This window comes from Daktulosphaira vitifoliae, unplaced genomic scaffold (assembly GCF_025091365.1).
Source record: "Daktulosphaira vitifoliae isolate Bord-2020 unplaced genomic scaffold, ASM2509136v1 Scaffold_2, whole genome shotgun sequence".
Taxonomy (NCBI): Eukaryota; Metazoa; Arthropoda; class Insecta; order Hemiptera; family Phylloxeridae; genus Daktulosphaira; species Daktulosphaira vitifoliae.
Window position 1 is genome coordinate 42,580,331 of NW_026099573.1, and position 19,093 is coordinate 42,599,423.

Consider the following 19,093-nt stretch of genomic DNA (forward strand, 5'->3'; position numbering starts at 1 on the left):
ATTTAAAGTAAACATATATGATTTTTGTTTTACTGAAATAAATTTTCAGTGTGATATTCATTAATTTTAGATTTTATTATATACATCAACAATATGTTAACACGTTGTTTTAGCATAAGCTGAAATAACACCACAATAAAATGTTAATTTAAATTTTTTTTTTGTAAATGTTTGTCGATGAATTTATTTTGAGAAAAATATTGCAATTCGTATAAAATGTTTATTCAAGACTTTATTTGTAACGAATTATAAACTAAAAAATCGACTAGTAGATGTTATTAAACAGAAGATTGTATAACAATTATATTTAATTACTTTTAAATTGTGTAAATTTCAAAACATTAAAATAAAACAATTCAATAAGGTATTATTATTTCCAACTATGAAAATAGCAAAGGTAGGATTCCTTTTTTTATTTAATATTGCTCTTTTTAAGTATGAGGTCAATGCGGATCATCTTGAAGTTCCGAGAGATATTGTAGAACAAATCCAAAATATTTTAGAACTATTTGAGAGTTGGATTGATACTAACAAAGAAACATACAATGACAAGTACATAATGCATTTTAATTATTTTGGTAAGCTAATCGCACGAATATTGAATTCGCCATCCAATCACAACATTCGATGGTTATGGCACCTTAGTATACTTTCAAATTCAGTTCATATATTATATCAGCCTTTAGAAAAATTAGAAGGACTTGTAAAACAATCAAAAATTAGATTAAATGCTGTGGACATTTCAAAAGTTATCATATTTATTAAAGATCAAATAAAAGTTTACTCCAAAAAATATAAAAATGAAAATTTTAATACGACGACTGAGATTAAAAAATTGCTTAAAGGTTTTAAATAAAACAATAAATATCAACAAATTGAATTAATTGATGAAATTTATTCAAAATTGAAAATCCTTGATATGAATATCGGAGAAAATTTCAAAGTAGTAGGAAATAATATAGACAATTTATTTACACCACAAAATCTATTTTTCTTTGATATATTTTCAAATAAAAATTCTGTAAAATCACTCATTACAGAATGTTCAGCTATTGAATGGATAAATTGGGAAGAATATTTAATTCAAAGTTTTAAAGCCGCTATGCATGTATGGGTTGATGAAAAAAATAACTATTTTGAACTAATTAACTACAGAGAAACTTTAATTAACACTGTAAAATTATCTTTTTATATTCATATAAAATTACAATCGTCAATCACTATAGCTTATGAGTCTGGTATAGATAAGAAGAAATATGAAAGATGTGACTCCTTCATTGATACCTCCTGGAACTCAATGAACATTTTATTTAACGATTTTATTCAATTTTTTCATTTTCAAAAAGATCCAAATTTAATTAATCTTAATAAATTGTTTGAAACTAGAAAATGTAATTATTCATTTGCCAATGAAGCTCACAGAATAGCAGAACATCAGTTTATCCATGGAAGTAATTTGTATAATTCAAACAAAATAATGACACAAAATATTGTGAATTTAGTAGAAAAAAATAAATTAAAACTGAATGATTTAATCAATTGGTCAAAAGAAAACGTTAGTAATCTAATGGGTTATTTGAAAAAAGTTAATGATTTATTTGAAAACGTTGACTTCGAAATTTACGAGGTATTTTATAAGATTTTTTCTAATAAATCTTAAAATAATCCCTTATATTGTGTTAGTTATATTTTTAAAATATATTATAAATCATTTTTAGGATTGTCTTGAAATAATAAATATTAAATAAATAGGTGATCGATTTACCATAAACCACTCGATTATTGAATACTGAAAATTTTTTTTTGTTTTCTTTTACTAATATGATTTTTGTATTTCTTAATTTATAAGCTAATGATTATATTTATAACATGATTTTTAGGAATGTTATAAATAATATATAGTGTTCTGTATATAAGGAAACGGGCTTCTATTGGTCTCATTTTTTGTAACAATTGACCTGTTTCCTTATTTAACACTCTGTATATTATACCTATCCAAAAGTTGTTAATGACGGGTTATTTTCTTTTATTTATCATTATTTATTAAATAATCTATTTATACATATGTTATATATATAGTATATGTTATTGCCATTTAAAAAAATAAAATTGACACCCCTTTAAGTAATAAGGGATGACACAAAGTAAAAAAGTACATTTCTTTTTTCAATATTGTATTTATTTTGAGAATAATTCAGTTGTTTATGATAAATCAATTACTCTGTATGTATTAATATCAACATATATTCAATAATTTTATTTCATAATATAAATGATAAAAATTAATTATCGTGCAAAAAAAAACAACAAATATGATTATTAAAATTCGCATTTCGTGTTTATATCAATATAATTTTTAATATAATAGTTTTAAAAAAATATTCCAACAGCAAAAACATAATTTAATGATTTATGAATGAAATAAAATAATGATTAAAATCATTGACACATAAAATTATTTACGTAGTCTATTTTCCATTTTAATGTATAAATATAATTTAATGTTTCCAGTTTACATTGTAAAATTAATCTTTGTGACATTTATTTATTACAATTTGCTGTAATATTATTGAAGTTTATAACAATAAATAAAATTTATAATTTAGATATGTTATGAGGTTTAAGTGACCTAATTTTTTAACTAATACCTATTAAATTATTAATACAAAATAGAAAAATTACACCTGTTAAGTGTTTATCATAGTAAATCATGATATAAAAAGTAAAAACAATTTAAATTATAAGTTTAATAAAAAATTATAGTTGTAATAATTTATAGATTAAAACCAAATCCAACCCAACATGCTAATTTTTTTCTCTAAAAATATATAAAGCCTTTGTTTATTGTACTAATTAATACAAAGGAACCACGGGGATATTTAAACCTGAGAAATATAAAACAAAAGATATTTCGTTAATATATCCGTAAAATGTGTAAAAAAACGTCTTAATTTTATAACTTTTAAAAAGTATCTTAAAATTATGGTACCGTACAAAATTGTACTTTTAACTTTTTTTCTGGATTTTAAAACTGCTATAAATTTTTCAAAAATATCCTAACCTTTAAATAACTCACACGAGATTTCGTGTGTGATTTAGGATTTTATAATGTGAAGGTTCTTGAATTTGAATAAATTTGAACTCTGAATAAATTCTAGTTTTTACTTTCTTTTTCTTGATAAACGAGGTGAGTAAAGAAGAGGATGCTTGATCGATTTGGATGCAAACGGACTATTGACTATAACTTTTGAGATAGTTTTTGTGGAAACATTATGATTAGAATAATTTTTGTGGGACATCTCGATTATTAAGGTACACCATCTGTGATTCTTTATTAGTTGTATAAAAAGTGACATAGTACAATGTACAAACAATACAGTTATACATGGTAATAGTGTTAGGTAGTCACGCAATAGAATGACTTATCTGCATAGTATAAGATACATTGTAGTGTCAAAATATAAAGGTTACATTTTTTGAATAATTTAAATGTACAATATTGGTTACATATTATTTAGAATAATTAAGATATAAGAGTTTATGGATATTACAACAGCAGAATAGCAAAAGGAGAGAAGATTAGATGGAGTATAAACGCTTATGCAAAGATGCTAAATGTGCATTAAGTAAGGCAAAGTTTAAGAGGTATTATGAGTTGTATGATAGGCTAGGAACAATGGAAGGTGAAATAGAAGTCTATAGATTTGCAAAAGTAAGAGAAAGAAGGTCTAAAGATTAACATTATGTAAGGAGTATAAAAAGTGTTGATAGTGAAAAAAAAGTGGAAAAAGTATTTTAAAAAATTACTGAATGAAGAGTATTCAAAAGAGATATTAAAGAATGCCTCGTGGAACGAGGGACAAATTAATTGAAAAAAATAAAAAATTGAAATAGAAAAGTATTACACGAAAAATCGTGATTGTTTAAACAAAATATACTATTTTGTTTAAGTTTGGGGACCGTTTATATATAGAAGACAAGGTATCGTGATAATTGTTTGTTTTTAACTATAGTAAGTAACATAAGCTTTAATTTAATATATTATTAAAGCTCGCAGTATTTCCGGAATATTTTCAAAAGTTAAATTGAAAAGGTTAACTTTTCATTCAAAAGTAGCGACTTTAAAACCTTAAGGTATTTATAAAAAAATAAATTTTTAACCCCTAAATTGAGTATTACCCATTTTAGGCATATAAGCTCCGTAACTTATGTATATTGACTTATTATTTTTTAAAACTGCAGTGATGATGCACCCAAAGAAAAACCTCAATCAATTTTGATAGAGAAATTTTATCAAGGGTTTATGATAATGTTTTATTAATACGAACAAAATAATTATTCTTATGAATAATTATTGTTCAAGACAAGAAAAAAAATCATCATATTGATAAATATATCATAGATTCAATAGTAATGATATATTTATCAAATTGAACAATGAATTTATTATATAGATCGAGGTTTTTCTCTGGGTGTGAGGAGGGCGCGAGAACATTTACATATGCTAATAGCTTAATAGTCGCGGTACTGTCTATGTGATCAATTTTTATACATATTCTTAGGAAAAGGTCCAAATTATTAAGTGAGATCATGACATAGTAGTTCACCCCTGTAATTTCACCTATGAATTTAAGCAAATTATATATTTTAGGAGTTAAGTATAGGCACTTTAATTCTTATCTGTCACATAAAAAGTAACAAAACACGATTTTAAGGATTTGGTGTTATAATAAAGATAAGTAAATGAATAATCAGTTTACATCCTTCTATTTCCCGAACTTAACATGCTACAGAGGTTGCTGGCCCTCTTCCACATGTTAGAGAGTCAAAGATGGTTCTTGGCTTAGCAAATGATGGAAAATGAGAAAATCACAAGAAAAATGTTGTTAACACCCTGGGGATCAAACCCGGGACCCCGTGTGCCCAAACATACGCTTCTACCCACTAGGCCAGGCCGACCCTTATGATAAGGATAACTATTTTTAAATAATTATAAATTAATTCTGATTTTTAACAAAAATTATCAAAAGATTATTAAAAAAAATTGTTCATCAAGTTATTATTTATTTTTAATACGTTAAAAATAATTCGAGAAAAAATTATATTCAAATTGCCATGCTTAACCTATTTTTTTTTTTTGACTTTTTATATTGATTTTTATAAAAGTTTATAATTTTAAAATGTTGAATTTAATATATTATTATAACTTAATAATATTTCTCTTTCAAGACGTTGCTTCAAAAAAACACATGCCCATTAAACCTTACCAAATTAGAGGCTGTAGTATCAAACGTAAAAATTTTTACTTTTTCTAATAGTGAGCAAAGACAGCTGATGATATTTCTTAACCTTTCCCTGTGGGTATATAAGGGATTTCAAGAAGTTGTTTAATACTTAAGACTGTTGTAAAAATAGGAAGACAATCTACTTTTTTTCCCCGTAAAGACACGATGTATTTTTGTATCCCAATTAATCACAACAAAATTCAAATTTTTATTATGAAATTTAGAATTAGTACTTTCTACAATTTTTTGTCCATAACTTTCACGGACTTTTTAATTGATGATCGGTTTAAAACATATTTGCTGGTATCTAATGATAAAGCATCCAAACACGCAGTAAGTAAACGAACAGCATATCTATCACTTACTTACGCCTATCAAGTATGGCAGGTAATCTACTCGTTAAAATAAAATTAGAACTATATTAAAAATATTATTAATTTAAAAACTAAAAAATATTAAACTCAAAAGCCACAACAAAATACTGAAAAGTCACGGATACGTATTTCGGAAACAATGTTACCATTATCAACAGTAAACACATACTTAGTTGTTAAAAGTACTTTTCTACCTCTTATACTTATTAACGGACCAAGCTCTGGTGAAAAACAACTTTCTTCTTCACTAACCATTTCGATATCTTCAAAAGATAAATCGGATGAAAAACTTGAATGTTAAACTTATCTATTTGTGCTAAGTTCATATCTACTCCCATCATAGACACGGGGCGGCCCTTAGTTCGTTTAAGTCGTGAGAAATCAATATCCTCTTAAATCTTCATTAAATTCAATGCATTAGCTTGACCAATATCAAATAAATCTTCCATTCAATAAAATTTTGTTCCCTTTTACTATATAAGTCACTAATACTTGTTTTATTATTCTCTGTATTTCTTATTTCTTCGTATAATTTTTTTTATTTTCTTATAATATTAGTTGAATCTTTTATCGTTTCGTATTACTACACAAATAAATATAATGTTAACCATAGTAAATTCCGTACATTTAATAATAATCATAGTATTTGTAAAAATACACATTCATTGTATTTATACTTTATAATCTTTAAATTTCAAATTCAACTAAACCAATAAATAGTTGATCCAACGTATAATTATAGCGTTTTTAAGAAATATTATTTGAATCATATTTATATGTAAAATTTTATGCACCTACAACCACTTAGTAAATATATTACAATTACTGTAAAAAACTGTTTTTTTTTGCAAAGTTTTGAAAATTTATTATTTTTTTCAAAGTATAATTGATATATGAAAAATTTTGTTAATAAATTTTTTATAGGCAATAATAAGTTCTACACTTAAGGTACTATATATTATAACGTTAAGTGTAATACTTATCGAGTTAAACTCACAAAATGAAAATCTATCTTCAATTGTCATATTTCAACCCCAATGTGACACTAGAAGGGTTGAGTAAAACCTTCCAAATTTTGCCTACATTGTTTTCTTATACGACTAAACTACTATAGAGGGTACTGTGTAACAAATATTTAAAAAAAATGTCTACCTATATAATATTATATAGATTATTATTAAATAAGGACCACCATGCTTTCAATACTGAAAGTAGTTTTTGCTGTACACTATTTCCTTGAAAATTTTATTGAACAAAAATAGTTATCTAATTGATATAGTAGTTCCTATAATCGTATTACTAAACATTGTAATACGATATTATATGATAATATATTTTTAACTATATTAAAGTTACAAAATAAATAAAAATTTAGATATTATAGGAATTACTATTTTCAACTTCACTTGATTTTAACGCTACGTGTTTGACGAAAGTGTGCATTAAAAGAAGGTTGGAAGGACTTAGTCCCTTTAAAATTCCAGAAAAACTATATACTGTTAAATAAGGAAAACCTCCAATTTTTTTTAGAATTATTTCTTTAATGATTAAGTTGTTATTGTTGTAGACGTTACATTCTCATCTATAATAAAGATATAATCACTTTGCGACTTAGAATCATATTATGGTTGCATATGTAGTCACAAAACTATTATTTAAAGTATATCAATCCATAAATCAATAAATAATGTAATTACTAAATACACATATCATACCATGAAGTATGTATAAAATCATCATCTCTATGAAGGATATAATAGTCAACTGTCAATGCATGATAGTCAACATATTCTATTCATCATCGAAGCCAATTGTATTTAAAGGAATGTGTTTTATACCTTCATACGGGGAATTAGGAGATTTTTATAAAGGAGACAATTGTCTTATTAAAAAGACAAGGACAGCGAAACAAACAAAATACAAAGACAATTTAGATTGAAGATTATCAAAAACTTTGATGAAAACTTGCAGAATTTTTATTTTTTATTTTTTTTTTACATTTTAATATTTTAAACGTTAAGGAAAGTTAGTGTCCACGTTAATCTTATCAATAAACTTTACTAGAATATAAAATATCTCAAAGTTGATAAATTTTCCAAAATTATTGAACTAATAAATTAATTTTTCTAGAATTCATTTAAGCTAAATAAATAAATTTTGTACTTATTTAGTGCTTGAAATAAATACATAATAATTTTTAAACGATAACAATTTGATTTCTCCAAAAGTTAAATTACAACATCATAATTTTAATGTTTTCATTTAATACCATTTAAGGCTTGTTTTAGTTGCATATAATACTTACAATATTAATTGAATATTTTTCGGTAAATATATTATGTGTTGTTAATGGTTATCGCATTATTATTTCATTTGAAATCAAATATATTAATTTGGTGAACAACTTTTGAAAAGATTTTTTTAATAATGTTCAGTGGTTAAAATTTAAGTGGTTTATGGGTGGGAAACGGAGTTCCTCTTCTTATTTGGAGTACAATCTAGCGTTCCCTTTAAGTCGAATCTCAAAATGCCGCTTTAATTTTCAGTATTGAACTGAGAAAAGTGTTAATATGAGTAATTTATTTCATTGGTCAAAATTGTTAAAAGATAATAATCTTTGATGAATTTAATTATTAAATGATAAGAATTTTATGAAACGACCGTGGTAATAAAAGTATTAGGAGCACGGTCGAACGTGACGTAATTATTATTAATCGTTTGTTTTTGGATTATTCAAAAGTTTAATTAATTGTTTAATATAAGCTTAAAAAAACATATAATTAGTTTATGACTACAGATGGAACTAAAAGACTTTTATATTAAGGGCAATAAAGCGATAGAAATAAAAACTTAAGGTGATATATATATTTGGTATATCAATAGAACATACCACGGTTGTTGATACATTTTTAATTTGTTGAATACTTTATAAATTTTATAACTATTAGTCATTTCATATTTTTATATGTAGTTACCTACCTAAATTGGCCATTGTTAATATTTTTTTCTCGACTTATTTCTATTATAGTATTATATTGAAAATTTAAAAAGACTGCTTTGCATTTATTTTATAATAAATTAAACTTTTGATACTGACTTTTTGATGTTTTGTATAATATTAATTTCTAATTGATTTTTAACGAAATAACATAAATAATAGGTAAGTACTAATCTGTTTCTTTAGTGAGATAATTATTTTTTTACTAAGTATTTGCATATTATGATCAATATCAATTTTAGCCTTTGAGAGCAAACAACTCGGTGTGGCTCAGAAACATTCTTCAATTTTTAGAAACTATAGTCCTCTCCTAGTTTTTCCCATTTAACCACTGATAACGTAAGAATCATTATAAAACAATATATGTTTGTTAAAAGTAGTACTATAAAATTGCTGGAATAGTAATTATATAAGTTTAAGGAATAGTAGTTTAAAAGACACAATGTTATCAACCGATATAATCGTAATTGACTCTAACCATCGTATATTTGTATAAATAACCCGGTTATATAAGAGAAATAGCTACTTGTGNGTATAAATAACCCAGTTATATAAGAGAAATAGCTACTTGTGTTAATAAATTGCTCTTATCAATATGTAGAGTGTTTAGTTAGTAAGGAAACGGGTTTCTATTGTTTTCATTGTTTGTAACAATTGACCTGCTTTTTACTTACTTGACACCCTGTATGTATTTGTACTCTAAGTTATTAAATTCAAAAGTGCATTGTTAAATAACATTTATAGTTTATTAAAATTAAATTCTAGTAATTATAACGATAAACTTATAAATTTATCAAATTAAAAATACGATATCACTTGAAAAATTTAATTGTCAAAATATACTTATAATTTTTATTTATAATAATTCATGGCACTTATAGTTAGGACGTAAAATGTATTGTTTTATTGAATTGGATGAAGGGTGACAAATAAAAAAAAAGTTTTTTTTTATTTTTTCTTAACTACATTGAAACTTCAATTTTGATTAAAATCATTGCATAAATTTAATCGTTAAATAGAAGTGTTATCACTGTATCATGTATACGACATTAAACATTTTTTTGGAATTTTTAACAACGACCAATTAATTAGGTATGTATTTTGATTTAATTAATGTAAGTTCTTTTCCGTCAAATATTTGTTCATCAATAATAACTCGTTAAACAATTATTTAAAATATACAATAATAATAACTAAGATGTTTGTATAAAAATTATTACTCTTTCTGATATTTTATTACATGATGATATTAATTTTAACGGTATAAAAAAATAATTCTGATCTTATAAATTTTTAATAACTATCAGTCTGCTTCTACTTTTTTCGTTTTAAATGAGTTTGTTATTTTTTAGAAAGGAAAACCATAAAGTCTTATGTAGTATTTTATCTTCAATAGTTCATCTTGAATATAGATCATCTGAAAATAAATAGCTTTGGCCTGAAAATTTGCTACAACCAAATTATTAAAGAAGTGTCATATTTCAAAATCTTTCATTATATATTCATAAAATAATCTTTCGATAGAAAAAAAAAAGTTAAAATTGTATAATAAAAAATTAGCAGTTAAAAAAGAATGAAATCTATTCATATCAAAATATTATAATACATTTTAACATATATATTTTTAATTTAATAATAATTTTGACAGAAATCTTTGATTTCCTTTTTAAATATATCTCTCAATTATGCTGTACACATAAATGTAAGTAAATTGTTAGTTTAGTTGAATTTTTTTTTTTTGTTATCGAATGGAATATGAAAAAAAAATTAAATATTAAAATATTTATATATTTTTCTTATAAACTTGTTTATCCATAAAATATAACCCCTCGGTACTTTTAAGTAAATTTTTTTCTCTTTAACACGAAACATCATTTTTCTAACCGTAGGGGTTCACACATAAGTCGACTGTGACTTACAGGGTGAGACCATGTGGCACGGGACCAAAAACTACAGATGCGTATGAATGGACGGCTGTATGTCATTCGTACCCCCCTACCCCGTCGCCCATAAACCTTACCGGGACGATGAGACGAACGGCTAGGCCGCATCGCCGACACTACGGACCGCGAGCTCATACGGCGGCCGTGTGTCGAGGTCACATTTTTGTCCGGGTCTCTTTTGCCTAGTCGACGGCGTCGGCGGCGGCAACCAAGACTATCGGCCCCCACCGTGTCCGTAAACCGCCGGCAGCGCTCTCATCGTCCGTCAACGTTCCAACGTTATCACGTGTTGTGGAGCCCGTCGCCAGTCCGTACACGTACCCGACCGCAATCGCCTGTGTCGTTCGCGACCGACAGCCAGACTCAATAGCGACACATCTCACATTGTATACCATAAACGCACAGCAGTTCGCGGGACCGATCGAGTTCAACGTGGTCGTATGACCGTATACGGTGTAGCCGTTTCGTACCTGATGTGCTCGCGTGTGACCGCGAACGACGATGCGCCGTCGAAGGTTTTAATTCAATATCTATAGATAAAAATTGTTAAAAATTCAAGTTTTTCCGTTGGCCCAGTCGGCTAAATTTGTTTTTGTTCTTTGCCCGCTCAAAGTGCCTTCCATTTGGCCTACTCAGCTAACTTTAAAACTCTTTTAAAATGACCACGAACGGTTTCATTATCGGCGACGGTTCCTGGAACCTGCAGATATACGTGTCCGACCTGCAGGTGGAACGTACGCTCAGAGTCAAAGGAGATTTGCACATTGGAGGCGTCATGCTCAGGCTTGTCGAAGATTTGGGTAAGTTCCGCCGACGTCATTACGTTTTACTTCATAGGTTCCGTTTACTGACCGGATGTGCGTGACAGGCCGCCGACAGTATTCCAATTCAACTTGGACAGTTTAGTGTTCTGCGGGAACCCACAGTCCTTCCTATAACAATCGTTCGCACGACGAGTCCCTTACAGAGACTAATTTTTAATATGATATTACCGAGTTCATTTAATACAGTAAATTCCTCGGACGGAGTTCATTAGGTCGCGATAAGGTGTCCCGCACCCGACCGTCTAATTTGTACCGAATGCACACTTCGCAGTTTGTGTGCTGCTCTAATTGTTGTTTGCACAGTCACACGTAACCTTCTTCAATGAAATCCAACGCATACGCATACGAACTGTGTATTTAAAACAGGCCCGATAACTCTTTAGNTAATCATTCGCACGACGAGTACCTTGGTATTGGAGTCCCTTACAGAGACTAATTATTAATATGATATTACTGAGTTCATTTTGATACAGTAAATTCCTCGGACGGAGTTCATTAGGTCGCGATAAGGTGTCCCGCACCCGACCGTCTAATTTGTACCGAATGCACACTTCGCAGTTTGTGTGCTGCTCTAATTGTTGTTTGCACAGTCACACGTAACCTTCTTCAATGAAATCCAACGCATACGCATACGAACTGTGTATTTAAAACAGGCCCGATAACTCTTTAGACTATTATGTCTAAGTGTAACGGCTGATAGTGTGTATGTAAATCCGTTCAAATAGAATGCATATACCTAATTGCTTACTAATACTAACGTTCCAGTAATAATTAACCGAAATAACAACAGTTGTAAACAATAAATATTTATATCGCTTGACTGCTGACCGACTATAACTATAAAATATTTTGTTTTTGGCGGTAGGAATTCGAAAACAATAGTCCATTGAAGTATTATTCCCTCGGAGTTAATTATGATTTGCTCGCTGTATTTTCCCCGTGAGCTCTTAACTGCGCACCGGTACACCTATCGGGGGACGACCTTCGATTATTCCGCACGCCAAGTTTATCCGTTCTTTTTATTTATTTTTTATTATCTATAACTCCTGACCCACAACAATAGGCTGAAAAACGTATAACTATTCTGTTTCGGTTATCCGCGGACGTTAATAATAATAATGTAATATTTCGGTTGCACTATTAATTATTGCGCTATCGACTGCTGCTGCATTGCTGTGAATTATTAATCTGAACCGTACATAATGAATTCGGTACGCGCATAAAACGCACTTAGAGACGCCTGTTGCTGCAGTGTCGGGTTTGAGACAAAATTACACGTGCCGCCGGCACACTGTTTTTTACCTTATCAGCTCCTGGAAGTCGATCGCTTTTGTTTGCTCTTAAGTAACGCGTAATGTGATGAGCGCGCACAGTCACGTGAACAGAATAACAGACAAAACCGATAAAGCCAACACGGCAGAGTACAGAATCGTTCAACTCTTGTAGTGCCGGCCTAGTATATTACTTCAGATTAGACTTGTGGCCTGGTCTACATGCGCTGCACGTTAATGTTATTTAATGCGGCACCTAAGTATGCGCGCCTGTACTTTATTTAAACCGGTAACGTCATTACGTGCGCTCACATACCGTATGGGTACCGGTAATTGTGTTCTAATAGACTGTAATTAAAAACGGTCACCGCTGGTAACGTATTCCGACAGTTCGCGTGGACTATTCTTATTTACCTGGCGACCCGTTTCGCTGGTAATGTGACTTGACACAATTGGCGAGGTCAAAATGATTTTCTAATAGTCCCAGTAACTATTGTTGTCCCCGTTATGCGCATCGATCGGTTGTTATGTAACGTGATGGTAGAAGACGACCCGGCCGACGCGTCCTGCACGCGTTGTTGGGCGCTCTAGCCGACTTGCATGTCAAGAGTGGCAGGTCCACCAACAGCTGTGTGCAGTCAACGGCGTTCTCGAGTCTATATACTGAATGGACACCTAATTTCCTTCTTATTTCTCTCTCTCTCTCGCGCACGCTCTACCGCAATAGTGGTTCGATTAGGGTAGATTGTGCATGGCCCTCCTCTGAGATCTTCAAAAATAATGATACTCTGTTAGGTCGAAATCCCGGTGTATGCGCGACCGTAGGTCCGGGGACACTTACAAGTCAGTCGTTACAAAGGCACCCCGTTTGTACCGCTAAACACTCAAGTGCCGAGTCTATACTTTGTCATCGTTTCACCCGGTGAAGAGTCTGCGGCGTGTCGTCCGTGTATCTTCGGCGAGAGGATTGATTTTAAGTGGCGCCCCGCGCCGGGCGCCGGTTTAATGCGTTTCCACCGAAATATAAAATGTGTACATTATAATATCATACATTCTTTTCTACTCCTGGAGGGTGTTTTTATCGCGGCGGACCCTTCTCGTGTGTTTTTTTTCCACAAAGACCCTAGTAAAAATCAGAATCTCTTAAAAAAAAAAATAATAATAAAAATCTCGGCGGTCGTTTACCATTGTTATCGTCCTGTACCACTACCTGTCACGCGTACGTTTGAATAAAAACTAGTAGTAGTATAAAAATAATATTCATAGTAGCCGCGTTGTTGGTACAAAAAAAAAATGTTAATGTCTAATGCGAACTACCTGTTGGGTTAACCACCGTCATAAACCGAAATTCGTCCGTATAAAGAAAACACAATACGCGTTTGTAGTGTTTTAATCGAGGAAAAAATCATTACTACTGCGATTTGTTTTAAGTGAATTAGGAACGGCTGTAACGTATTTCCGTTTTAACAATAACAAAAAAAAGAGGGAAACGTGGCTCGTGTATTATTTATAGACGACTCAAAATAAGCGTCTTGCGGCGGGTCGTAAATAACACACTAGCTGGTCCCGGTTCATGCGGACCGTACAAAACGCGTGCAGTTACAATTAATGGACAACCGATTGGACGACTTTTAGGACTTTTTCCCTCTTCACCAACTATCCTCACAGTCTCCGGCTAATGGACCGTCGGCCGTACGACTAACGACGTGATGATCTCTGAAACTATCGCGTCATTCCTGTACGGACATTTTCCGATCTGTAGTCGTTAAAAGCCATACATAAATAACGCATTTGCTGTGTGATGTCAATTGGTCGTAAATTACAAACAAGGGGGGAGGGCGTGAGTCCGAAAAATATTGCCGACAGTGTTAACCCTATCACCTGTACTTGTGCCCGCGTCGCGGTCTGTCAGTTCACAATAAAATACGACTTGACTGGCACGCGCCGCTTCCAGTGGTGTCTCAACACCTCTTATCTAAAATTGCGCTGTCGAATAATTCGGTGGGCGACGGTGAATACAAATCGGAGGCAGAAAACCGCCTAGGTCGTGCTCTATATATTGTTGTATTCAAATGTTAACAATCGTTGTTGCTATTGTATGCGCGTACCGGCCGACGGCGCGCAGATGGTCATTGGAATTTCGATAACGCGGCCGGGGGGTGTGTCGGCTTAACTCGAAGCAATAAATATCTCATCGGCCGCAGTCGACTGTGTGATATCCGTGAGCGCGTCATGTAAACGGCCGGGACCCTGTGGTGGTGCCATGTGGTCGGCATTAAACTCGGCTTTGGGTACCCCTGCAGTCGGTTGTAAAAATAGACGTCGGCTGCCCCCGCGACTCACGTTCCAAAGTTTCCGTGTAATTCAGCCATCTGGTTAGTTCTGTTTACACCGCAACAACTTAATTATGAACTGGCACGCCGTTGATTAGTATACGCACACGACGAGTACCACATAAATCTGAATCGATCGCTGCTCGTTCCGAACTTTGAATACATTCGATGTGGACGCCCGTAAAGCTCGCGACACGCGGCCGCAAAAGCAGATGGAAATCTGGGGAACGGGTTGCGCACATGGCCCGCACGACAGGCCGTAGTCTAATGGGGTTATGTCATTTACAACCCCACCGGTCTCGGTCGCCCACGGGTTTTCCATAGCACTCGGTCTGCTCGTGTTTGACGGCGGAGCTCGTGAGAATCCGTGAGCTCAACGTAATGTCCGGGGTCTCCGTTGAAATGCATTAGTGTGCATACGTATGCGACGGTCGTGGATTCGGAGGGACGCGCGTGACGGGGTTTAAATTAGTCGCTGCAAGACAGAACCAGAAGTGGTACGAACAGTGCGTGCTGCGGATTACCATTAACCGTCCCACGAATGTTTTCCGGCTACCGCCGTTTCTCCTCTGGCGCGTTCACTCTCTGCCCCTCGCGACCGAAAGACACGTAACGCGGTCAACGTACAAAAACCTACTCTGTTAGTTTGACTCTGTAAACCTGTAGACTATCTGCCGCAGCTCGTACTCGAGCGCTTACATAAGACGACACGACCTCGTGTTGTTAAAAAACGACTTTTGCCCTGTTGGCATACACTCGTGTGCACCCACACTCAAAATTTACTACGTTTTTTTTTTCTTCTGTTTAATTCGTAATGTTTTTAAGTGTTTTCCCTTGAACTAGTTACGCTCCTCAAACACTTTATTATTACGCTCTGTCGTGTAAAATGTCTGCAGTCAAGACGTGTAAAGATATTTTTATATTCTGTGCCATACTAGTCATATTCTTCCCCCCACCACACAACCCTATGACGCACGATACCCACTTACAACGTGCGATAAAAAAAAAAAAAAAATTCACGATTAACACAACTAAATGCTCAAGTATTTTAGAAGAAATTTCTATTACTAGCTGTGTCGTAGTTATTAAACGATTAGCATAACTAACGACGATTTTGTTTTTTTATGTTTAACGATTGTTGTTAACAAATAATCGAATTGAATCAATATGTAAGGAAGACGCCGTCGCAGATAAAACTTGACTTCTGGGCTGGACGGGTCTATTGCATGTTAATAAGTAGTATGAAATTAACTCGGTGAAATGCACAGCTTACTCGAAAAAAACTAGTTTTAGTTGTATGTGCAGGCGCCATACGATAATTCCCTACCCGTCACGCCGTTTGGTCAACAGTAATATTGCTGCAATGATCATTTTTAGCCATATAAGACTGCGGTGTAGTGTAATAGTGTGTGCGAATTGGCTTCGAGTTACAAACAATAAACGTGGGCCAAACTCGTTGCTCATTAATGATTTTTTAGCGTTTCTGCGGTAGGTCCCAGTTGCCTAGGGCAATTGTGTGTGCTGGGAACGGAATATTAATATTCTGGGCAAATTAATACAATAAATATCATTTAAGACGGTCGAATACAATACCGAACGTCGTCTGCTCTATTGCATACACTTGTACTCGTTGATTAATCGAGCGCAGAGATAAAACAATAGACAAATCGTGATGTGTTATGGTACGTAATTATTAATTACTCAGACTCGGATCCGCTGATAATCGTTTGTAAATAAAAAACGCAAATCGGTCGGTCTTACTCTACACTTTGAATAATTATTGCCGTGGCAAGGTCAGTAGGTAGCCAGACGGCTGTAGTATTTTTATAAATAGAAATAATAAATACATACAGGTATATTCATTTGACTGTCTGACAATCGCACTGTGAATATAAAACATGAGCAAAATGAACGACTATAATTAAAAAAGTACAGTTATTGAACGGCTATGGTTGTTCTCGTTAGTGATTATTTGAAAATTATATGGCTGTTACGAAAAGTGTCGAGAAATCACACAAAATGTTATACGTTTGCATCTAATGTGCCACGTTGTCGTTTGTTTTTTACGGAATTCTTCATTAACATAAGCAATCGTGTCGTTACACAAAGAAAACGACCAACAAACATTATTATCACAATATTATCTTTTTTTTAAAATTGTTTTGCTCCGCTAGCGTTATGCGCAATTAACCTTGACACACCTGATTATTAATTAATCGAGTTGCGATTTTCAGTATTTACAACGTTTTTTCCAACACGAGTAATAGTATTTGATATGATGGACGGAAGAGTATATTTTTTTACTGTCATAATTAAGTTTTGCTTGTATTCATGTAACATTTATCGTCTTGACAAAAATGTGCGTACCGGCCAAACTGCAGCGATCACCAAAAAAATACACGAGTCACTCGTTTCGTACATTGTACACTGGCCGATAATATTTATCCAAATGTACCTCACGTTTGGCCCTCGTCTCTCTTCGGACCTAAAACATGGTGTGTCCTTTCCGGCAACGACCTCGAGAGCCGCTCTACGATAATGCGCACAATACAGCCGAAAATACTGACCAGTCTCATTGTTTGTTGGGGCCTCGAGAACGATCGTCTGTTGACGTTATGTGACGTTTAACACTTCCGGTGGTGTACGCGGGGTCATGTGTTGTGTCATTTACACCGAGTTCGTCCTGGCGTAGGATGTAAACGAATGTAAAAAAAAAAAAAAACCAAAAAACAGCCACATACAACGTTTATACACTCAAACCGGGACGGAAAATCACGTGTTGAGCACACGCGTTTCCTGCCAAGGGTCGTCCGACTCAATTTATGTTCTTCGCGACGTAACTTCATTTAACACAATGTTCGACTTTATTATTAATTAACACTGGTAATTCATTTTGCAAAACCCTGCGAACGGAAAATACTCCAAGCGTTGTTTATGATTGATTCAATTTAACTCGGTTTACCCGTACAATCAAGTATTGTTTTAATGGGCCGGCCTTAACAAAGTTGTGATTTCTGAATACAAGGGAAACATGTTGAGATGATGCACTACTTGCGCAGGGGCCAATTTGTTATGCTTATCGTGTGAATGGTTATTGTTTGGCGCGTGCGTTCACTTAATCAACACATCGTTGGCTTTGCCGTTATGAGCGGTCGACCGCCTGTATAATATATTACAGTGTAATCGTACACAAGAACTGAGGGTGGCCATGATTAACAGAAACCTTTGTCTGGTTAATAGTAATTATCAATGGGCGCAACTGACAAAAAAAAAAAACCCACTACTACTGCTCAACACTGTCAAACAGAAAATACGATTCGAGGAAATTAAAACCAATAATTATTGTCTATGGAATGGAATTGGTTAGTTTTTTATATTGGTGCACGACGTTTTGTTTACAACGTCACGCCAATGAAATATAATGAAGTGTATGACGACGGCGTGTATTTTATTAATTTCTGTTGTGTGCGTCGTGTAATCGTTAATAGAGCCAGAGGGTTGTATGTTATTTTTATCCCCATATGGCATAGCGCGTTGTTGTCGGCGGTTAAAATGAGCGTCGACTGGCAGTGCAGTTGTTTTCTTGGCGTTGCACACACGAGAAAACAAAATAAAAACCGCTCGAAAATGGTCAACCGAAGTTATGGTTTTCGTGTGAGGGTTTGCACGCGTGTAAACCGATATCGGTTGAAAAGTGGCGACAAAACACCATAAAAACATCATTTCCAATGGTGGCACGTTTGTCGACTGCAATTATTTTGTTTGGAGGCGACCAAAATGCGCATGTTCGGACGAAAGAACAGCGCCGGCATCGCAAATCGGTTGTATAATCTTCGAATATAAACACGCACTAATTCGATTTGTTCGTAAAGAGAGTTACAGTAAACGACACGCGGCGGAAGATCTACTTAAAAAAAAACCGTTGTCTTTATCGAGTTACCGTTTTTGTTGTCCCATTACATTTTTTACCGTCCTGCCGGCTTCCGTTAGTATACCGAAGGGTATAAATCGCATAATTGAAAGGGTTATTGCTTTCAGAATTCGTCCGACCCTAACGGACAAACG

General features: G+C 32.8%; 2 protein-coding genes across 2 annotated transcripts in view; both read left to right on the plus strand.

The window, feature by feature from the left end:
- Positions 1-240: 240 nt before the first annotated feature.
- LOC126897549 (uncharacterized) lies at positions 241-2,236 on the plus strand. Its single transcript, XM_050671235.1, has 2 exons — positions 241-397; positions 504-2,236. The coding sequence occupies exon 2, from the start codon at positions 920-922 to the stop codon at positions 1,658-1,660; it is 741 nt and encodes a 246-aa protein (XP_050527192.1). The 5' UTR covers positions 241-397; positions 504-919; the 3' UTR covers positions 1,661-2,236.
- Positions 2,237-10,888: 8,652 nt separating this feature from the next.
- Positions 10,889-19,093, plus strand: part of LOC126900004 (unc-112-related protein-like) — a 54,018-nt gene continuing 45,813 nt past the window's right edge. The window contains exon 1 of the mRNA XM_050675340.1: positions 10,889-11,400. Coding sequence (XP_050531297.1) covers positions 11,259-11,400 — 142 coding nt within the window. The 5' untranslated portion in view covers positions 10,889-11,258. The remainder of the gene's footprint in view (positions 11,401-19,093) is intronic.

Bases quoted from the DNA above. Each gene is read 5' to 3' on its own strand.
- LOC126897549 (XM_050671235.1), top strand. From the start codon at position 920: ATGAATATCGGAGAAAATTTCAAAGTAGTAGGAAATAATATAGACAAT.